This window comes from Theropithecus gelada, chromosome 7b (assembly GCF_003255815.1).
Source record: "Theropithecus gelada isolate Dixy chromosome 7b, Tgel_1.0, whole genome shotgun sequence".
Lineage (NCBI taxonomy): Eukaryota > Metazoa > Chordata > Mammalia > Primates > Cercopithecidae > Theropithecus > Theropithecus gelada.
This window is the reverse complement of record NC_037675.1, coordinates 6,700,538-6,723,555: the sequence shown is the minus strand read 5'-3', so window position 1 is coordinate 6,723,555 and position 23,018 is coordinate 6,700,538. Positions and strand designations below refer to the sequence as shown.

At 44.2% G+C, this 23,018-nt stretch overlaps 2 protein-coding genes across 5 annotated transcripts; one reads left to right on the top strand and one right to left on the bottom strand.

Annotated features, from left to right (window-relative positions):
• Nucleotides 1-605: 605 nt before the first annotated feature.
• On the bottom strand, nucleotides 606-8,466 carry MRPL46 (mitochondrial ribosomal protein L46). 2 transcript variants are annotated; one of them, XM_025391710.1, is made up of 4 exons: nucleotides 8,131-8,370; nucleotides 6,575-6,761; nucleotides 5,678-5,848; nucleotides 606-993 (listed from the first exon to the last, which is right to left on the bottom strand). In XM_025391710.1, the coding sequence occupies exons 1-4, from the start codon at nucleotides 8,356-8,358 to the stop codon at nucleotides 743-745; spliced, it is 837 nt and encodes a 278-aa protein (XP_025247495.1). In that variant the 5' UTR covers nucleotides 8,359-8,370; the 3' UTR covers nucleotides 606-742. The 2 variants fall into 2 exon arrangements, with proteins under 2 accessions (XP_025247495.1, XP_025247494.1); XM_025391709.1 differs by having other exon boundaries at nucleotides 608-993; nucleotides 5,678-5,851; nucleotides 8,131-8,466.
• A 206-nt stretch (nucleotides 8,467-8,672) lies between these two features.
• On the top strand, nucleotides 8,673-19,248 carry MRPS11 (mitochondrial ribosomal protein S11). Of its 3 annotated transcripts, XM_025391711.1 has the most exons (6): nucleotides 8,674-8,763; nucleotides 8,892-9,008; nucleotides 13,642-13,740; nucleotides 16,102-16,231; nucleotides 17,973-18,038; nucleotides 18,852-19,248. In XM_025391711.1, the coding sequence occupies exons 1-6, from the start codon at nucleotides 8,699-8,701 to the stop codon at nucleotides 18,957-18,959; spliced, it is 585 nt and encodes a 194-aa protein (XP_025247496.1). In that variant the 5' UTR covers nucleotides 8,674-8,698; the 3' UTR covers nucleotides 18,960-19,248. The 3 variants fall into 3 exon arrangements, with proteins under 3 accessions (XP_025247497.1, XP_025247496.1, XP_025247498.1); XM_025391712.1 differs by lacking the exon at nucleotides 13,642-13,740 and having other exon boundaries at nucleotides 8,673-8,763; XM_025391713.1 differs by lacking the exons at nucleotides 8,674-8,763; nucleotides 8,892-9,008 and adding an exon at nucleotides 10,055-10,131.
• Nucleotides 19,249-23,018: the final 3,770 nt, after the last annotated feature.

Genomic DNA, 23,018 nt, shown 5'->3' with positions numbered 1-23,018 from the left:
CAACAAATGTTTACTGAGTGCCTTGTATGTGCCAGGCACTGGGGACCAGTGAGGACCCAAGCAACACACTGAAGAGCCAAGAGCCCCAAAGAGGCGAGGGGCAGGGGGTGAGCATTCTCCTCTAGCACCAACAGGCACATGCAGTATGACTCTGGGCTAAGTCACAGCCTGGCCATGATTCCTCCATCTGTAGAACGGAGATAAACTAACCTTGCACATTTTACATGACTGTTTCCAAAAAGGTAAGACATGACTAAATTCTTTTTAAAATAAAATGTTTTTAGGAAAGGAGGGAAAGAAGGAAGGATTATTTCCCAGGCTAGATTAAAACACCTTCATATCAAGCACAGAGGGAAGGAAAAACAAACTGGAAATGGCTAAGAAACTACATAGAACTAGTTTTTTCCCAAGGGCTTAGAGAAGCTTTCACAGAACTCAAGGCTTCTGGGAAGTCAATTCATTTCCTTCTGTTCTTTCTTCCTGGGCCCAGTAAGTCAGTGAGGCACTGTAATATAATCCAGTATTCAATTATCACCTTGGGGAAAAAAATGGAAAGACACAACTCTCTTCACTGGACCATCAAAGGGCAAATCAGCTGAGACAAACACAGTAATAGACTCATTTATTTCTCAGAATTTAGTTTGCTGCTTGATATTACCTGCAAATGTGAGGCAATCACACAATGTTCTTGAGGCTCTAATCCCAGACTTGTCTGAGCACCGTCCACAGGCAGCTCAGCCCATCAGAGGTCCGAAAGAAACCTCCTAACTTGGGCCAGGTATTTTGGTTTCAAATAGTCACCAAGCTCGTCCTTAGTGACCCACACATGATGGCCCTTATTCCCAGCCTGGGAAAAGTCTCCAGTTAATAGCAGTGCTTTGAAGAAGAACACCTTGGCCCCGAGGTTACTCTCTGTCTGCACTGCCCGGGGGAACTTGAATTTGTAGTGCCCACAAGGTGCATTTCCTAGGAACTTGGCTTCCATGTTGTTTTCTGAAGAAGGAGGAAAAGAAAAATCACCGGTAAGGATACAAACATCTGTTTACTCTGGCTCCCAAAATTATAGGGGGTCTCTGCAAGATCTGGCCCTGAGGTAAAATCAATCCCTAGGAATAGGACTAGAGCCATTCCTGAAAATCCAAATTTCTCCTCCTCCAATCTCCCCTCTCAATCCAAATGCTTCCTGGCCCATGGAGCCAGATTCACTGGGTTCATTCCCGTGTGCCAAGCTACTGTTTTTAGACTGAAAGTCAGCAATGCAGTTACAATCACATCTGGGAGTCAGAGCACCTAGTTCCTACGTTCAGCCCAGCCACTGTCTATTGGTGAAGGACCAGGACATTTGGTCTGTAAAACAAAGTTCATCCACCTTTAAAAAGGGTGTCACATGGAAAGCATTAAAAAGGACCCCAGTTTTAACTCCTACCAGGTGAAAAAAAGTCATAAACAAACTTAAAGACAAAAACGGATGAGTAGAAAATATCTGTAATCTATAACTAAGGGTTAATAACCCCAGCATTTCAAAGGATGGGGAAATGATGGACTAATTACTAAATGGCATCTGAAGAACTGACCAGCCAGACAGGAAAAGCCAAGCTGGATCCCATGCTCAGTCCTCACATTAAAATTGATACCATATAGATCAAAGATTGAACATAGACATTTTCACTTTTCATAAAAAATTTGTTCATTCTGGATGGTTATTTCATGGACATTTAATATTTTCCAATCTTTTCTGTATTTTTTTTTTTTCTGAGATAGAGTCTCGCTCTGTCACCCAGGCTGGAGTGCAGTGGTGCAGTCTTGGCTCACTACAATCTCTGCCTCCTGGGTTCAAAGGATTCTCATGCCTTAGCCTCCTGAGTAGCTGGGATTACAGGCATGTGCCACCACGCTCAGCTAATTTTTTTGTGTGTATTTTTAGTACGGACGAGGTTTTGCCATGTTGGTCAGGCTGGTCTTGAACTTGTGGCCTCAAGTGATCCACCTGCCTCGGCCTCCCAAAGTGCTGGGCGTATTTTCTAACTACAATAAAAACATATGAGCATTAGAAGAAAATGTAGGATGCTTTCTTAAACCTTAACATATTATTTGAGAGGGCAAGGCCTTTCTAAGAAAGAAACAAAATTTTTAAGCCCAAAAAACAAAAGATTTATATTTGTCTACATAAAAATTAAATCTTTCTGCAAGGAAAAACAAAGCACAAAAAAAGTCAAAGATAAAATGACAAACTAGGAAAAATATTTTCAACACATTCAACAAAGGAATATCTTAAGGTATAAGAAGCACTTAAAAATCAATGCAGATACTCAGAAAGCTGAGGTAGGAGTACTGCTTGAGAATAGGAGTTTAAGGCCAGCCTGGGCAACACAGCAAGATTCCATCTCTAAAAGAAAAAAAATCAATGAGGAAAAAAACCAACAAATTAAAAAGAAAAATGAACCAAGCACATGAATAGTAAGCTCACATGAAAATAAATATCACTGGCCCATAAATACATTAAAAGGTGTTGAATCTTATTAATAATCTAAAGAAATAAACAACAGTATATATCATTATTAGTAGAAAGTTCAAAAACTGAGCTGTACACTGCTTGTGAAGGATAAGGAAAAAACTTGTACTTTCACACATATTTTGGAGGGGTTATAAATTTGTATAACTGCTATTAATTGGCGAGAGGTGTCAATTTAATTGCACATGTCCTTTGACCTAGCAACTCCACTTCTAGACTTTTATCCTACCAGATATACTAATTTGCCCATATGAGCAAAGATGAGTGTACAAGGATATTCACTGCAGCTTTGTTTGTAAAAACAGACTGGCTAAACAAACTGCAGTACATACATATTATAAAATAGTATGCCGGTGTTAAAAAAGCTTCAGATAGGTCTTAATAGGCTGATCTGAAAAGATGTTTAAAAGTGTATATGAGAAAAAAGGAAGGCACATAACAGTGTACATACATGCTCCCGTTATATGGAAAGAAAGAAAACAAAACATTTATGCATTTGTATACGCATAGAGAATTTCTGAAGAGATACAGAAAAACACTATTAATAGAGGTTGCCTCTGAAAAAGGAAAATTACATCTTACACTACATTTACTAGACACCGGTAATTTTTTTACCACATACGTGAATTGCTTTTCTCATATTAAAAAGTAAAAGAAAACACTACTAGCATTAGATGAAAAATTTATAGATAGTGTGAGCTCACATAAAATAAAAAATGTTAGCAGCGGGTATCTGTGAGTGGTGGAATTGTACTGGCATATTTCTTTATACTTCCCTGAATTTTCTAAACTTAATTCCATAAATGCATGTTACTTTTCTATAATCTGGAAGAGATGGATTAAAAACATAAACAAACTAAAAAGAAAAAAACAGCTTATTACAAAGATGAGCAAACGATCTAAATAGGCAGTTCACAAAAGAAGTACAAACAACCAATAAACATATGAAAAGATAGTGAATCTCACTAGCAAACAGGAAAATGCTAATCTTAAAGAGAACATTTTGACTCACTAGATGAGCAAAATTTTAAAAGCGACTATTTCATACGTTGGTGAGGTTTACACAAAGAGGCACTCTCAGACACCACTCCTGGAAAACATCAATTGTTATATACATTCTGGAGGGCAACTGGGCTACACTTACCAAAAACTGAAGTGTGCACACCTTTGAACCATTAATTCTACCTCTAGAAATTCCATCTCGCAGAAATACTGGAAGTGTGGAGCCAGTGGGGAGGAAAGGAGTGCACTTTCACTTTTTCAATATACAGTATATGCTCTTAAAGTGCTAGAGCTTTTCTTTGCCATTTTATATTGTCAGATTAGTAAATGTGTAATAAGTCAATACACTATTTTATATGCATCTATGAAACATAAATACGTCTTTTAATATATTTGATATATTTCTTTTACATTTATTTATTACAATGGCAATGTTTAAAGGAAAGCATAGTGCTCAGGTGGAACCCCTTTCCACATTGCAAACAGAAGGGGGCGCTGAGCAAGGATCGGTTGTGAATGTTCCACGGTAAGAGAGGCTGAGCACCTGAACACAATGATCCTCACAAGAAACTCAGCTGCTGACTCCTATGTATGGCTGAGGAGACTGAGAAAGCAGCAACCTCTCCTCCTACCATATTCCATTCTGTCTTGATGTCTCTCCTGCAGGCCACACAGGCCCCTTGGGAATCAAGGGAACACACACTGGCTGCTGACATTTCATTAGCAGGTACTTGTGCTGATGGGAGGGCAGGTAAAGTGGCTGTGCACCACAAAATCCATTTAGTCAACATTCAACAAATGCCTATGTGCCAGGTACTTTGCTGAAAGCTACGATCAGAGCGAGGAAAAGATACTGCCCATATGTTCAAGGAAATCAAAATTCTGACTAGGGAGAAAAATGTGTTAGTAAACAATTACAGTGCAATGGCATAAGTGAAAGAATGTATTATCCACTAGAACACAAGCTCCTAGGGAGTAGGGTAGTGTACCGTTCATCACTGAGACCCTATACGTCTATTGCATAAATGGAATAAGGACACACACCAGTGCTATGGGAGCTTAGAGAGGAGTAGCTCTGTCTTCCTGAAGGCTCGGGAAAAGTTTCACCACATAACATATAATGTAAAAGCTGTTTTAAAAACTGAGCAGTCAGGCCAGGAAGGAGTAAAGTATTTCATAAGGGACCAGCAGGCCCCAAAGCAGAGACAGATGAAAGACCATATTATTCAAGGAATGCAAAAGGTTTGTTAAGTTCGAACTTGAATTTTACATTAACGAACAGCAAGACAGAAGACTGATGAGACTGGGATCAGGGCAAATAAGATTTGCAGGCCATGCTTGACACTTAGAATTTTTATGGGAAACCTTTTAAGAATTCTATGCAGAGAAGTGACAAGGGATTTGTGTTTCAGAAAGCTCATTTTGGCAGAATTGAAGGGCACTCCACAAAACCAAGGTTAAACTTACTTGGCTTCTAATTCAATCGCTCAGTATAGTGCTTCTCAACCACTGTAATTTACTCCCGGGTAATATCTGGCCATGTCTAGAGATATTTTTGGTTGTTGCACTGGGGGTGGGGTCAGGGGATGAGGTAGTGCTACTGGCATCTAGTATGTAGAGGCCAGAGATACTGTTAAACATCCTGTAACGCAAAGAATAGCTCCCCACACTTATCCGACCCCAAACACCAATAATGCCAAAGATGGGAAACCCTAGTCTAGTGAGAAGTGAAGAGGGTCACAGCTAAAGCTGTTAGAACAAAGAGAGGACTATTTAGAACAGATCACGAGGGACTCAAGGACTTATGGATGTAGGAATGAGGTCAAGGATAATTCTGAGGTTTCAAATTGAGTGAACAGACAAGCAGTGATGCCAATAAGCAGTGCTGCAAAGATAAGACAAGCAAGCTGAGAAAATGGTAGAAATGTCAATTTTGAATGTACTAAATTTTAAAATCTCAGTGGAACAAAGGATTTTCACCTGGTCTTAAAAAAAAAAAAAAAATCCTTACCTGGGTTTTTCTGCCTGAAATTTTTATAAACTTCAAAATTTCCATTAACCTTCCCACCCCCACCCTTAATCCAATTCCCCAGTCAGCCTGTAAATCCTCTGGCTGAGTCTGAAGTGAATTTTGCGGAATTTAGAGGAAGGTAGAAAACCCACCTGAGAGTGTTGCCAGGGTTCGTTCAGCTGTTCCTCGAAGGGTCTCCCCAGGCTGCCACTCTGCCTGGGGCAGTATCCAAACATCCTGGTCTCCAAGCTTCTCTCTGACTAACAGGACAAGGTTCCTGTCTAGCTTCCGGTTCAGGGATGTTCGGTCATTCTTTTCATCAGCTTCTACAGCAAACGGGGTCAGAGGAGGTAAGAAGACTGTGATCTGCCAGAACCAAGAAGCCTGGAGTTTTACAATCTTCCTTTAAGATCCACAATCCTTGCCCTCAAAGAGCTTAGAACCAAATTACACCTCTGACCCATCTCTCTAGCTCTGACCTCCACTCTGACCTCTTCCAGGGAAGAGTCTCACAATCCCGAGGAAACTAAAAGGTAAGAAATCAAGAGGTAAACTTCTTTGAATAGCAAACCATATTTTGAGTCTTCAAAAAAGAAACAATGATCATACTAATTCAAACACAACTACTTCATGGTTTTTTATACTATTACTGACTTAACTAGCCCCTACTCTCTCTGTTCTTCAGTCTTCACCTGTGAAACAAGGAAAACAGAACTCAATCTCCCGCTTTAAGAGGGATTTCACATAAAACACAGGAATTAGTGGAAAAAGGCTTCAATTGCCCCATTCTCAGTCTCAAACTTGGAGTTAAACACAGATAACATTCACAAAGTTTAACTGAGAGAAAAGTCTATTCCAATACCCTTACCTCTCACTCGAAAATAAGACAGACTTTTAAAGTCACATTATGGTAGATGTGAGCAACAGAGAAGAGAATATGAAATTATTTGTTACTTAAAACACAAAACAGGGGCCAAGCAACTGTCTTTTATTTGGGAACCCAAATTCCCCTTTTCCCTTCCTTCTTGCTGGCCTAAAAAGATCACAACCTGTTATGCGAGCTCCAAGTTTGAACTGTAGAAATGTCTGCTCCCACATGTCTTCCAAATCTTGCACCAGCAATATATCCTGTTCATCCTGTTCATCATAAAGGTCGGCTTTCTTCTTTGCCAATCGCTGGTTTTCATCCAGAGCACGAAGCTCATGGTCTGAATACACGCTTCTCTCTATCTCAATCTGGGAAAATTAAAAGGGCAAAAAACTACCTTAATCTGGCAAAACTAAAAGAAAAAAAACCAGGAAGAATAAAATAAAGATATGCCACACTTGGCAGGCTGAGAAGTTTATCACCCAACATAACCAGATATACAATCAAAACACCATGCAGAAAGGAAACAGAGGGAAAAAAAGGTCCTCTGAACTTTGGGCTTGAGTTAAATTTGCCAAAAATGTTAGAATATCACTGGGGGTGAAGACTGCTACAAAAACAGAGAGCTGGGTTGGGCAATGCCTGCTCACTTACCACAATCCAGTCATGTCAGTCTTTGATCAGAATCTCACCCACCAAGGACTTTCCTGTTCAGGGACCTTCAAGAGTCTGTTCCTTCTTCCTAGAATGTTTTTCCTCACATTCTTTCTTCTGGGAGAGTCCTACTCATCCTTCTGACTTCAATTTAAATAGGACTGTCTCAGAGAGATATTTCTCATATAGAGAAAAACCTGTATTCAGAAAGCCTGAAACATTCCTTGACACTCACCATAAAATTAAAATGTGATGTATTTGTTAAACACTCTTATAGTGCCCTGTGTTTTCCTTAACAACACTTATCAGGGTCTGCATTTCGTTGTAGGACTATTTGCTTACTGACTGATCCTCTCACTCAACTAGACTGAAGTACTGTGAGAACCAGAGCTACTTCTGCCTTACTCATTACAGCATCTCCATCACTTAACATACTCTCTGATGCATAGTATGGGCACACTGAGTATCTGTAGGGTGAGTAACGAGTATTTGTCAAGCGAGCAAATAAATGAATAAATCAAGCAAAAAGCACAGAAGAGAAGTTTATCGTTCTCAACAGACCAAGACGAAAACATCTCGGATTCTGAGGAAACATATCACCCTTCAATCCCTTTCTGTAGCGACTTCACACCCTCACAGCCACTATACTGTTTTTGCCCATGCTTCCTCACTTGCCCCTCACACAGATAGCCCCATAAGGTAACACAGAGCAGGCTTATCATAGGCATCTTACAGATGTGCCCACTGCCTCTTGTATTTCCTTCTTAACATTCATCACATCACAAACACTTTCTCCCTCCAGACTTGTAAACTTCTAGTGACAGAGACCGATTCTTGTTGACCACAGGATCCCTACTGTGTTGCATGAACAAGAAGTAACTCTCCAAAGAGTTGCCTAAGGTGACAATAAAGACGGCCAATGAAAAGAAACCACTTTTTGTTGAACATCTATGTACCAAATCAAGTCAGTAAGGTAGGTACTATTCTGCGGATAAGTACCGTATACTTAAGTTCAGAGAGGTGAAATTACTCGCTCAGTCACGCAGAATAAACGTCACTCTGAACCCTGCATCTCAGTCCCACCTGCTGCAGTAGAGATGCCATCTCTTCCTGCAATGGGGTCAACGGCTTGGAGACTAGAGGGGGCCGCTGCAGGCACAACGCGCCCAACAGGCGCCATGGGGATTCGTTCCTTGAGGGTGCGGCTGCAAGAGCCAGGCTGCGAAAGGTTAGACTACCGGCCCAGAGCCTTTCTAACCGCCGCCAGCTCCCCGCCACCCCTAACAGCGTCCCCCTTACGGACGCCGCCATCTTTCGATCTCCCACAATGCACCGCGGCTCCCAGGGAGCCCTCAGCCGCGGGAGCGGCAAACTAGGGGCGAGCTCAGTCCCGGAACTGCTAGAACGAACCATTCCCATATGGAGGGGTGAGCCCACATCTCAGAACATTAAAAAAGGTAAAGAATCCCCTAGTGAACCACAATGAAAGTCTTATTGAGCATTTAAATGGAAATTAAAACATTGAGTGGACCTGATGAAGAGTATGATGACTTTCCCTTCTGTCCCCTCCCCGACAGACACTCATGGTACCGGCGCCGGCGCAGCGATGACTGACGCTGCCGACGGAAGCTGACTGGGGTCAATTCAAGTCATGCAGGCTGTAAGAAACGTGGGGTCGTGGTTCTTGCGGTCCTGGACTTGGCCCCAAACAACCGGGTAACAAATGATTGCCCTCTCGAGCCCACCGCCACCTCCAGGGCTATGCTCCTACTCGTGTCCCTTGAGCCACCCGAGCCCCAGTGACCGTTAGGTTGTGGTCCTCACCGAGCTTTTCTTCCCGGCAGGGTCGTGGCCAGGACGCCAGCCCGGACAATCCACACAGACGCCCGGCAGCTCCAAGACGCTGCGGCCAAGCAGGAAGATGAAGAGAAGAAGGCGGCTCCTAGCCACACCAGGTTCAGGTGAGCCCCACTTGGACCAGCCCTCTGGAGACTCGCAACCCCTGCCTCTTGCCCGACACCCTCCAGAGTCAGAACCAGTGAATTTTCAGCTCTGTCACTTGCTATCCGTGGAACCTTCTGCAAATAAATCTGAGCCTCAGCCTTCTCATCTAAAAATGCAGATAATGCTGAGAGAGGTGGTGAGGATCACATAAGCCGTGGTACAGAGTAAACGTTCAGTGAACATTCGTTAAATCAATGAGTGAATGTGAGATGTCCATAACATGTTATCAGCGTTCTTTCCTTCTGAGATGGAGATCTTTTCAGACTAACAACCTTCCCTGCCTCCAACACAAAATGGGGAGGTGGAGGGCGCTAGCGATGGAACAGATGCTCCTGCACATCTTACAGATGGTCCAGGGTGTGTTTTGTGCTCAGCCCTAGGAACTGGCATCTTGCTTCCCACCAGTGCCACCACCTCTGTATGCTCTATACACATCCACTTAACTTCACATCCATTTAACAAACATTTACCAAGAATCTACTATGAGTGAGACACCATGCTAGGTGCCGTGAATACAGATACAAAAGATCATTCCTCCCCACAAGTAGTTCACAGTCTTTGAGGGAAGACATACATGCAAACATTTTCACCATAATTTGCTCAATAGTATAACAGAGGTAAGCATTCTTTGGAAGTATGAAAACATAAGTGCCTAACTCCTGGCCGGGTGCAGTAGCTCATGCCTTTAATCCCAGCACTTTAGGAGGCCGAGGTGGGCTAATCACTTGAGGTCGGGAGATCGAGACTAGCCTGGCCAACATGGCAAAACCCCATCTCCACTAAAAATACAAAAACTAGCCAGGCGTGATGGCTGGCACCTGTAATCCCAGCCACACAGGAGGCTGAGGCAGGAGAATCGCATGAACCCGGGGGGCGGAGGTTGCAGTGAGTCAAGATCACGCCACTGTACTCCAGCCTGGGTGACAGATTGAGACTCTGTCTCAAAGGAAAAAAACAAAAAAACAGAATAAGTGTCTCATTCCTGAGGAAATCAGGCAAGACCATGGGGAAAAGAACATGGAGCTCAAAAGCGAATGGGAGTTTATCTGGACAAGTTGAAGTGGGTCACTGGAGACAAAGGTAACCATCTGTGTAAAGGCATGTGGTATGAAAATCATGGTGTGTTCAGGTGTGTATGTGATGGCAGATGAGGCCAACAAGACAAGAAGGAATCAATGTCAAGTGTCTTACACACTGGAGCTTTTACAATGTCTCCACTGAAGACAGTGAGGAGCTGCTGAAAGGATCTAAACCAAGATTCTGTTATAGTCATTTCTTAAACAATGCCAGGCACTGTTCAGAGTGTTGGGGATATATCCCTGACCAAACAGACAAAAAGCCCTGGCCTCATAAAACTTAAATTCCAGTGGGTAGAAGACAGTAAATAGAAAACAAGTAAAATGTAGGAGAATAATGGTTGGAAAGGGGAGGTGGGGGTCCAGCAGGCCTGCATAGCCACATTCTGTAGGACTTTGTCGGCCACTGTGAGGACTTCAGCTTTTACTCTGAATGAGATGGGAGGCCAATGGAAATTGCTGAATAAAGGGTTGACATGATCTTGCTGACAAGATCTTGTAAGCCCTGTGGCTGCTGTGTTGATATTAAACCATAGGAGAGCAAGAATGGAAGCTGGGAAGAGTCCTCTAAGCAGTTAGAAGACTATTGAAATAATCCAGACAAGAAATGATGGTGGCTTGAACCATGGTTATTGCCATGGAGGTATTATAAATGGTCTGACATATTTTGAAGGTAGAACAAGCAGGATTTGTTAATATACAGTGTGAGAAAAAGAGAGGAGCGAAGGAAGACCCCAAAATTTTTGGGGCTAAACAACTGGAAAGATGGAGTTGTCATTAAGATGGGGAAGACTGCAGGAGTTTGGATGGGGGTTGTTGAGATGCTTAATAAACATTCAAGTTGGAGATACAATGTAGACCATTAGAAATGGAGCTCAAGGGCCGGGTGTGGTGGCTCACACCTGTAATCCCAGCACTTTGGGAGACCGAGGCAGGCAGATCACCAGGTCAGGAGTTTGAGACCAGCCTGACCAGCATGGTGAAACCCCGCCTCTACTAAAAATACAAAAATTAGCCAGGTGTGGTGGCGCGAGTCTGTAATCCCAACTACCCAGGACACTGAGGCAGGAGAATCGCTTGAACCCGGGAGGCAGAGGTTGCAGTGAGCCAAAGTTGTACCACTGCACTCCAACCTGGGCGACACTCCATCTCAAAAAAAAAAAAAAAAAAAAAAAAGAAATGGAGTTAAGGGACAGATTTTAGCTAGAGATATACAGTTGGGAGACATCATAGAGATATTTAAACCATGAGATGACAAAATCATTAATAGCGTAAATGTAGATGAAGAGAAGAGGTTCAAGGATTGAACCCTGGAGCACTCTCACATTTAGAGATTTGGGAGATTAGGAAGAACCATCAGAAGAGACAAGGAACTTCCAGAGAGATAATAGGAAAACCAGGAGAGATCATTTGTTTTTTAATTTGGCTCAAAGTGGGGAGATCAACTGTGTCAAATGCTGCTGATGTGATAGGTTGCTAGATCAATAACAGAATTGCGTATTGTATTTAGCAATGTGGAGTTAGTCGGATTAAAGCATTTTTGGTGGAATGGTAGGGGCTCATATCTGATTGAAATGGGTTCAAGGAGAATAGAGGCAGAGGACAGGAAGAAACAGCAAGTATAGTCAGTACCTTAAAGTTCCTTAAGAGGGCTCTGCTCTAAGGGTATAGAGAAATGGACAGTAGCTCCCAGGAGGTGGGTTCAAGAGGTTTTGGAGGGTTGTTTTGTTATTTTTTCAGTTTGGAACGTAACAATATGTTTTGCCATTGGGAGTAGTGCAGTATACAGGGGAAAAAACAAGTGATACTGGAGTGGGGACATTGTGGGAACAGCGTCCTTCAGGGGCTAATACACAAGTGGAGCACTGTAACAGGAGACAGCACAAAGGCTGTGGGCACAGATGTTCGGTAGTGGGAGCTGGAAGAAAGTCTGATTGCTTCTATTCACCTATAGAGGTCATCCGCTCAGCAGTGAGGAAGCAGGGAGTTGGAGGTTAGAGGAGACAAAAGAAGGTATAAAAGAGTCATCTAGGAGAATGGAAGGATAATTGAACTGGGGATGTGCTGTACGATTGCCAGGCAGTTCTAATCACTTATAAGGTCAAACCCACAGGAAAGAAAATACTTGTAACCTTTGAATACCAGTGTGTTTTTGTTTTGCCTTTTAAAATACCTCTAGAAAAGCAGGTAGGGCTGGGGTGAGAGTAGCCCTCAGATTATAATATAATTTCTAAAATGGAATCTATTGTATTTCAAGTGGCTGTGGTAGGTACAAACATGAATCTGATTTATGTGTGTAGGCCTAGTGGAACAGCAAGTTTATTTCCAGCTCCATCGCTGAAGGATGGTTGTGTGCGTTCAAATTTTAAAAATCACAGCTTTGGGAGGCTGAGGCAGGAGAATGGCGTAAACCCGGGAGGCGGAGCTTGCAGTGAGCTGAGATCTGGCCACTGCACTCCAGCCTGGGCGACAGAGCGAGACTCCGTCTCAAAAAAAAAAAAAAAAAAAAAATCATAGCTTGGTGAGGAAAGCTCTAGACTGAGACAGATCTCCTAGGTCCAAGGCTTGGCTTCTCTTACTAACCCTATTTCCCTATTGGTACCTAATTTTTGCCATCTGAAAATAAAGAGTACTTAGCTAGAAATAGCCAGAAAACAGCTTGGACTAAGACAGTGGAAGATCTTGAACGCAAGACAATGTGTTCACATCTGATTCTATTGGGACATTTGAAACATTGATTTCCAGACCCCAATCAGAAGTCCAGGGTGAAGCTTAAACATCTGTATGCTTCACAGCTGGCTGATGTTCAGCCTGCATTGAAAACCACTGGTCTAGGGTAGAGGTTGGCAAACTATGGTTCACTGGGCAAATCTGGCCAGTTGCCTGTTTTTGTAAGTAAAGTTTTATTGGAACACAGCCTATTAATTTACTGTTGTCTATACCTGTTTTTGGGATATAGTGGAAGAGTTTAGTAATTGGGACAGACCTGTTGGCCCGCAAAGCCTAATATATTTACTATCTGGCCCTTTACAGAAAAGATTTGCTGTCCTTTATTCCAGGGGATTCTGGATTTTTTTTAATGGTAATGATATGAGTATTATTTTTGTCTCTTTTTTTATAAAGTAAAGTCCAGAGACTGTCTATGGTTGATGAAACAAGAAACAGGTTTGAGTGTATTTTTTAAATTGTGAGAAGAGGAACCTACAAAAGATCTGAAAATAATGATATGGGTATACTAGCAGGGACAAGGAAGATGGGGAGTATGAATTAAAATATCTTCTCATAGCAGAAAGTCCCTAGATGTGTCTGAAGTCAACAAGTCAAGAAACAGCCTCATAAGCACGGTAGTCACAGATGCAGTGGTGGCACCAGAAGGACTGAAAAGGAATGGTGGGGGCAGCCACTTCAGAAGCAGCAGGGGGCAGAGAGCTGTTGTTTTTTAACCATGTGTTGTATTTCTTTGACTTTTAAAAAGTTGAGATAATTTTAAATAAAATCTTTCTTCTAATTGCAGCATTTACCCTCCCATTCCAGGAGAGGAGAGCTCTCTGAGGTGGGCGGGAAAGAAATTTGAGGAGATCCCAATCGCACACATTAAAGCATCCTACAACAAGTAAGTGGGAAGGGAAACACTGGGCAGGTCTAGCATGAGATTCTTTCTGCTTCAAAGGGAAAGTCAAGCTTGGCCCTGAATACCCTGGGGTAGAAGCGAGGGTGCTAAGTGCTGCATGATGGCGCCAGTGTAGAGCAGCATCTTCCTCCTCACTTGAGGAACCACCTGCTGTCTTTACAAAGCTTATTCAAGTTTCGTGAAAATGTGACATACGGTGGGCATTTCCTAGTTATAAGATTTCTTTGCTTTCCTTGAGAATAGTTTTGCTCAATAGTTGGAAGAAGTGTATTAGGGGCATATGGTCCCACCATGAAGGTGTTTATTAAGTGTTGCTGATAGGGAATGGATGATATATAAATTAAAAGAAATATGATTCAAGATATTAATATGATTTATTAATACACTAACCAGAATCTAAACGAGTAAATAGATACTGTCCTTACTGTGGGCCACTGTGCACTGGCCTCTGCCTTGTAGAGCTAAATGTGGATGGTGAGTTTAAAGTGACAAGGCTAGTGTTCTTGTGTGGCTTACAGACGGGGGCAGTGCCAAGGGAATTCCTAAACATATGCTGGCAACAGAAGCATTTCTGGTATTAGTGACAACTTTGCAGGTTGGCCCCCACTTGGAAATGAGATCAGTATTTGGTCACAGCCAACCCACCCAGCAATTTAGAGACCAGCACAAGAGACTAGAGTCATGGGCTAAAGTGTGTGGCACAGATGAAATGCTCTAGGATTCATTTCAGCATTTGTCAGATAAACGTAAAGTGACAGCAATTGGATTTCCTTTTTTTCCCCCTTTCAGGCTAATAAGGACATAGGCTAACTCTGCATTTAAGTGTCTATGGTCTACTCTGTACAGCACTGTTTAGGCTGTCACAGAGACAAGCAATTATGCATCTATTCCGTATGGAAAACCCTAGAAACTGGTAGGGGGAATGGCAGAGCCATACCCAGGAAAACAAGCGGATGACCCAAGCTCAGGGCTGACTCCAGCGGGCCTCCCCTTTAGTCACTTCTCCTGCCTCCTTCTGTGAGCTCTCAGAGCTCTCCAGACCAGAAATAGAATGACGATGACTAAAGGGGAAATTGAAAGCATATCTGAGGATTTCTTAAGGCATAATCTTAATTGTATTAATAAGTTAACTTATTAGAGATGATTAGGAAAAAGGTGTGGCTCACACCTATAATCCCATCACTTTGGGAGGATCACTTGAGGCCAGGAATTTAAGACCAGCCTGGGGAACATAGTGAGACCTAGTCTTTACAAAAATACAAAAACTAGGCGGGCATGATGACATGCACCTGTAGTCCCAGCTACTCAGGAGGCTAAGGTGGGAGGATGGCTTGAGCCCAGGAATTGGAGGCTGCAGTGACCTGTGATCATGCCACTGCACTTCCAGCCTGAGTGACAGAGTGAGACCCTGTCTCACAAAAAAATAGAAACAAAGAGAAAATTTTACTTGTTTAAAATAATTTTTGATCATGAAATATAGTATCATAAGCATCAAAAGTATCCAATATGAGGCCGGGCACAGTGGCTCACGCCTGTAATCCCAGCACTTTGGGAGGCCAAGGCGGGGAGATCACCTAAGGTCGGGAGTTCAAGACCAGTCTGACCAACATGGAGAAACCCTGTCTCTACTAAAAATACAAAATTAGCCGGGTGTGGTGGCGCATGCCTGTAATCCCAGCTACTCTGGAGGCTGAGGCAGAAGAATCGCTTGAACCCGGTAGGCAGAGGTTGCTGTGAGCCAAGATCATGCCATTGCACTCCAACCTGGGCAACAAGAGCAAAACTCCGTCTCAAAAAAAAAAAAAAAAAAGCATCCAATATGGTAATGTTACTAATATTTTTTTAAGAGTCCTTTTAGAGCTATATACTGAAATATTTACAGACAAAATGATAGGTCTGGGATTTGCTTCAAAATAATCCATTGGTGAGGGGAGTGGGGTAGGAACAAGCTTTATAAATGAAACTGAATTGGGTAAGAGTTGATAACTGTTGAAGCTGGTTGATGGGTCCATCAGATTTCATATGTTATTCTCTTCACTTTTGTGTATATTTAAAACTTTCCCCAATAAAGTCATTTTCTGGGTGATACTTGTAACTACTCTCAGATTATGGAGCACCCTTTAGATTATGTGACTTACCAGTTTTCAGTCAGGTTTAGGGGAGAATTCTGACCTTTCCTGATACTTCTTGTAGGAGTTCAAAACATGTTCATCTGATAAGCTCAAAGTAGAAGCAACTGAATTCCTTTTTCTTTCTCACCCAGGCTTCTAGGGGCATAGATTAGCTCTCTCTTATTTCCCTAAAGAAGAGTGGTATCCTGTGTGTTTCTTCTGCTTTTCTCAGCACACAGATCCAGGTAGTCTCTGCCAGTAATGAGCCCCTTGCCCGTGCTTCCTGTGGCACAGAGGGATTTCGGAATTCCAAGAAGGGCACAGGCATCGCAGCAGAGACAGCAGGCATAGCCGCAGCGGCGGTAAGTGTGTGTTCCTTCGGCTGCCCTCTGTAGTGTGTGTTTGCTTTCTGCATAGCTCATCACTGAGTGGAGAATCCTCATTATACTACCCATTCAGAAGCAAGGGTTTGTCATGGCAGCTTAGATGCCCTGACATTGGGGCACTGGTTTGAAAAGGTTTATGTGAAAGGCTCCTCTTTTTTCTTTCTCTCAGCTTCATTAGAGGTGAAGCCCCTGTTCGTTCATTCTAGGATGTAAAAGCCAAGATACCAAAAGCTTGAGAACCAAAGACCCCTCAATTTAAAAACCATTAGCCAGGTGTGGTGGCACCTGCCTGTAGTTCCAGCTACTTGGGAGGCTGAGGCTGGATGGCTTGAGCCCAAGAGCTTGAGGCTGCAGTGAGCTATGATCTCACCACTGCACTAAAGCCTGGGCAACAGAGAGACCCTATCTCCAAAAAAAATTAAAAATAGGCCGGGCACGGTGGCTCACAGTTGTAATCCCAGCACTTTGGGAGGCCAAGGCAGGCAAAGAGATCGAGACCATCCTGGCCAACATGGTGAAACCCCGTCTCTACTAAAAATAGAAAAATTAGCTGGATGTGGTGGTGCGCGCCTGTAGTCCCAGGTATGCAGAAGGCTGAGGCAGGAGAATCACTTGAACCCGGGAAGCAGAGGTTGTAGTGAGTCGAGATCACACCACTGTACTCCAGCCTGGCGACAGAGTGAGACTCCATCTCAAGAAAAAAAATAAAAATAAAGACCCATGGTTTGGGGTTGGGGGAGATAAGATAGTCTCTTTGGAGAGGATATAGTATCGTGAGGACTCATACGATACCAGTTCCAGTAAGAACTGTTGTAGACCTTTTTTAGAAGCAAATTGGCAAGGTGCTGCTATTGGTATAGTTATTGAGCATGTACATGTGCCAGACACTTTACATTTATTATCTTGAATCTTCAAAGACCCTCAGGATTATCCACATTTTCATAAGCCATTTGAGATTCAGAGTGTGTGACTTGCCCAAAGCCATGCACCGATTCAGTTCACTCATCAGAACCCAGATTGGTCTGAGACCAAAGCCTGCACAATTTCTACTATAGCACAGGCCTTACAAATGTTCAGACTGCCAAACCAGATGTATTTCCTGAAGGAAAACCTTGACCTTCAAACAAGGCAAGGCACCCCAAAATATTGATTGCATGTACTATCATCAGAAATCAAAATGTGTAAATGCCCAACCATGGACAGATCATATACTATGAAAAGAAGTACGTCAGTGTTCACAGTGGCTTCTGCATGGTGGGTCATGAGTGAGTTCTGTGTATTTTCCCTTTTTGTAATGAACTGCCTTTATTATCAAGAAAGAAAATTTCAACTCTAACTACTTAGAGATTTTAAACAATACTTTTGAAGTGGGTATTTAGGTTCAGCCTTGAAGCCTAGGGTGTTGCCTCATGGTCTGAAATTCTGCATGTGCCCAGCTGAGAAAAAGCTGAGCAACATTTAGAAATCTCCATTAGGTGGCAGTGCTGTCCTAGGCTAAACAGATCACAGTCACGTGAATTCTGCAACCTGCCAAATTCTGTGTTCTCTGCTGGCGCTTGTCCTCCACTATAGCCATCTGCCCTTTGCCTCCCTGTTTACTTCTCTGGGTGCCCTTTCCCTGAGCTCATACCCGTCCTTGCTCTAGGAGGCCGTAACAAGAGATTTGGATGCAATAGTTCTCTCTCCGGGGCACTAACCACTCATTGCTTCTCTCCAGAAAGCTACACAAAAAGGTGTGACCCATATCCGAGTTGTGGTGAAAGGCCTGGGGCCAGGACGCTTGGTAAGCTACAGTGATTTCCGTAGTGTGTGTGCCTCCTAGTAAGTGAGAATCTGGGGCTTGAGAGCAGAGTATAGAGAGATTAGAAAACACCCTTTAGTGGATTTCCATGTTTGCTTGAAGTTCCCGTCGGTGGTTTATATAATCGACTAAGCCCCTCAGAGCAAGCCTAGATCACTTAGTATAATTCATCAGACACTCACTGAGTGCCTGCTGTGTGCCATAGACTGGGAATTTGAAGGTGGTTCCTGGGGGAACTGTCACAAACAAATCCCTCAGGACAGACTGGTGAGTGCCGTGGTAAGCATGTGCCAGAGTGCTGGGAGCCCATCAGGGGATCCCGTACCTAGCAAGGATAATCTTTCCTGATGATCATTAGCACAGATAATCTTTAGCTTCCTCAAAGAGGTGACATCTCTCTGACTTTGCAGGAATAATGAGGTATTAGGGAGGTGGAGGCACAGTGGGTGGTGGGGGACATTGCAAGCAAAGAAAACTGCCGAAGTAAGCTACAGAAGTATGATACCCAAGGTGTGCCAAGATCTACAGGAAGTCTTTGTTCAGACTGTAAAGCACAACGTGGAAAGTGGTGGGTATGATTTGAGAGGGGGACAGTGAAAACCTAGCTAAAGGGTTTGGGTGGAGATGTTTGTGAGAGTAGAATAGGATTGGGATTATAGGTATCAAAGCCAGTGGGCATCTCACCCCTCCCTTCCCTTCTCTACCCCACCCTGTCCCTCTCCGAACCCTGCCTGGAGACACTGGATTATCATTTCTGGGACCATGCCATTCTACTTTTCTTTCTGCTCCTTCCAGTCTGCCATCCACGGACTGACCATGGGGGGCCTGGAAGTGATCTCAATCACAGACAACACCCCAATCCCGCACAACGGCTGCCGCCCCAGGAAGGCTCGGAGGCTGTGATGGGAAGGAAGCCTGCACTTGGACCTGACCTCAAGCCTCAGCTCCAGTGGGACCTTGTAAAATGCTCCCTGTCAGAGCTCTCTCCAGAATATGCTTGTTAGAGGTCCTTCAAACAGTAAGGGAGAGCTTTGCCTCCTTACACAGTGGCCTTTGCTTGCATCTCCAGCTGGAGATGGGTGTGCCCAGAAGTAAGCTTTGCATCCCTTACAAGAGAGGAGCTACAGGGGCAGCCGTGGCCTAGACCCAACCTGTGCTCAGAGAAAATAAATATCTGTACCATCTGTCATAATTTTGAGATTTTTGTTTCAGAGTTACATAATTCCTACTTCCTCCTGAAAAAGAGAGTGTGATTTGAGGTGAGACCTTGGATGAAAGGGTTAAAATGTAAATGTGAGTTGCTGTTTACCAGACACTTTTGGTTTCAGATATTTCTTATCTAGCCCCTTACCCAAGATTTCCAGAGCTAATCCTAGTGACTTTTCTTATTAATGACTTGTAATTTGGCCCAGATTGAGAGCTTTTTGCCACCTACCTCTGGATTCTGATAGATTTCACCATTATGGGCATGTTTAAAGTTAGCCCTAAACACAGGATTTTCTACAAGTGGACAGTCAGACTCCCCACATTAAAGTGGCATTCATCGTTTACACTCCATGGGCTTCAGCAGTCCCAGCACTAACGAGAGAGTGCCCTAAAAGCGGGGAGGGTAGAGTTGTGTAAGACATGATTCTTGGCCAGGAGCAGTGGCTCACACCTGTAACCCCAGCACTTTGGGAGGCCAAGGCGGGTGAATCACTTGAGTCCAGTTTGAGACCAGCCTGGGCAACATAGTGAAACCCCATCTCTACCAAAAATACAAAAATTAACCAGGCATAGTGGCGTGTGCCTGTAATCCCAGCTACTCTGGAGGCTGAGGCATGAAAATCGCTTGAACCCAGTAGGGGGAGGCTGCAGTGAGCTGACATCGTGCCACTGCACTCAAGCCCAGGTGACAGCGAGACTCTGTCTCAAAAAAAAAAAAAAAAACCTGATGATTCTCTAGAAAATAGGATGCATGGCAGGATGGGCTCGAGTAGAGCCCAAATCTAGAAGTGCAGAAAGCAAGCTGATAAGGAACCTGGGTAGTGCTGGCAGTGGGGCACAACTCAGCACCCCCAGGCAGGACTGACTGCTTCTCTGTTGGGGCTCTAGGGTTCCTGCATACGGCACAGAAGCCAAAGGTGGGGGCTCTAGAGACACGACCAGAGAGGCCCCTCTTCCACAGGCAGAGAAGACCAAAGGTAAGAGTATCACCAGAAGCTGAGAAGGAGTGATCAAGTACGCAAAAGCACTGTTCCTCCCAGATGAGTGCAGGAAGGGCCTGCTGACCAGAAGGGGAAGGCACTGTGGGGTTTTACTTCTGTGTCCAGCCAGCTAAGCACTGTGATCTGCCTAAACTCAGTATAGGAAAAGACACAGATGCCCCTTAAATAGGCAAGAGGCTGTGTTAGGGCAAAGAAAGGAGGAAGATCATGAACCAAGACCTGAATTTAGAAGGAAAAATGCCTCCCTACTGCCTTCTCGTTAATCTTTAGCAGGACCTATGAAGGTCATCTTGTGACCAGTGACCAAAGAAGCCCAGCCGAAGGCTTCTTGGATCAAAGCCACTGTCGGAAGGAATTAGACTGTTTCACCGCAAAACTACATATAAATACAATGCATAAAAACATGGTGCATTTGAAGATCGCACTTTGTGCCGGGCACGGTGGGTCACGCCTGTAATCCCGGCACTTTGGGAGGCCGAGGCGGGTGGGTCACGAGGCCAGGAGTTTAAGACCAGCCTGGCCAACATGGTGAAACCCCATCTCTACTAAAAATACAAAAATTAGCTGGGCATGGTGCCTATAATCCCAGTTACTTGGGAGGCTGAGGCAGGAGAATCGCTTAAACCCAGACAGCGGAGGTTGCAGTGAGCCAAGACTGCGCCACTGCACTCCAGCCTGGCGACAGAGCGAGACTCCATCTCAAAAAAAATTAAAAAATAAAACTTACACTTTGTGATTTGATATGGTTTGGTGGACAGAGGGCCCATAGCAATCAGACAGTTCATCAGTCAGGGCCTGAGCAGGAAACAGCTCACAAGATTTAAGAGAAAAGCTCAATGAAAGCTCTTTGCAGAGGCATGGGCAAGGTTCAGGAAATAAGGTGGAGTACAAAGTAGCTGCCACCCTAGGCTAGAAGAGGCAGGGGAAGAACAGTTCCTAGAACCTGGCAGGAGCTGCCACAGCAGCAGAGTGCAGCTCTGCCAAAACCGTGGCCTGAGGGAGAGGGAAGAAATGCCTGACTGTTCCTACCCTATAGTCCCTTGCTGGGGTCTCCCTTGGCTGATCCCAAAAGGAAGGGAACTCAGTGTTGTGGTACTTGGAGGCTCAGCCTCCCAGGCTGCAGAGTGATCTGGAGGGGCACCTGGAGGATAGCAAGCACAGAAGGCTTCTGTGGCTCCTAAAAGTCCTCCATACACCATAGGTTTTTATTTTGGTTTTGGTTTTTGAGTCTCGCTCTGTCACCCAGGCTGGATTGCAGTGGTACAACCATGGCTCACTGCAGTCTCAAACTTCTGGGCTCAAGCGATCCTCCAGCTTCAGCCTCCTGAGTATCTGGGACTACAGGCACATGCTACCACACCCGGATAATTTTTGTATTTTTTATAGAGACAATGTCTTGCCATGTCACCCAGGCTGGTCTTGAACTCCTGGTCTCAAGCAATCCTCCCACCTCAGTCTCCCAAAGTGCTGGGATAACAGGCGGGAGCCACTGCACCTGATCTACACACCATTGTTTCAAAAATGTTATTTTACTCACAAGAGGGCTTTGGAAAGGAAGATCCTGCCCAGCAGAGCCTACATGCGCAGACAGGACAGAGGACCCTTAAGGATCAATGGTCTTGGGCCCAGAAATGGATGTCTGGCGCAACCCCGGGAGCAACAAGGGAGGCCACCTTGTTGACTGTGCACTGGAAAATGCATGTTCCTTTATTGTAAGCTCTCGGTGCACAGTGTTGTTTCCAGGCTCTGAGTGGCCAATAAAGCTGGTGCTGTCTTAAATTGTACTGTCTCTTAATCATTTGTCTTGGCCTCTAAAAGACTGACCCTCCCACCCCTGTGAGAGACAATGTCACCCTCACCGAAGGCTGACCAATCTAGGCGGTGATTATTTACCTAACATGCCGGACTGCCCTGTCCCTGCTGCTGCAGCCCCTCTCAGCAGCAGGTCTCCTTCCTGAGGAAACAGGTGGAATGTGTGCTTGCACTTCCCACAGGTGGAAAGATGCAAAGCCCAGCATGTGGGTCCCAAGTATTTGTACAAGCAGGGTGTTGGCATCAGCTTGTGTGACACACTTTGTTGTCTTCTGGCAGCACAGCCTCAGATTATTGCTATGGGTGCATCTGCAGTTTTGCTTCTAAAGCTGGCTGCACAGGACTGGCTACATAAGGAAAGCCTATCCTTCTACACCAGCAAAAAAAACGCAATTTCTTTCCTTTCAGCATAGACGTGATGTTTTCACATCTTTCTGCCAAGGCTGTCACCTGACACCGAGATGTATGGTCACTGCCAAAATAAGCCTGTTTACCACTAGAGTCCCTGAATGCTAGCAGAATTTCACTGGCACCTTGGGAGAAAGCATTTCCCAACTGTATTTGCCTGCAACCTGGCTCTGACATGTCTCTTTAAAAAGAAAAAAAAAAATGCATATATACCTTACTGCTGGGCTTTATTCTTTTTCTCTACTCATTTTCTCCTGTTCTGGAAAGACACATTGCTTTTTAAATCTGGGTACTATCAGCCCAAGGTGATGTAGCTATCTCTTGCCAAAGCAGAAATTATCCAATCACCAAATTAAGCCAACATGGGCTAGCCACAAACATGGAGGCTGGGCACTGGGAGAACGGAGCTGGAGCTGTCCATACTCTGGAGCTCACACTCTGAGGAGGCAGGACAGGTATGTGGCTGAGTTAGAATGGAGTTCCATAAAAGAGGCACAAATGGTATTGGCGTTGGAGTGAAAGACCCATCCTCTCA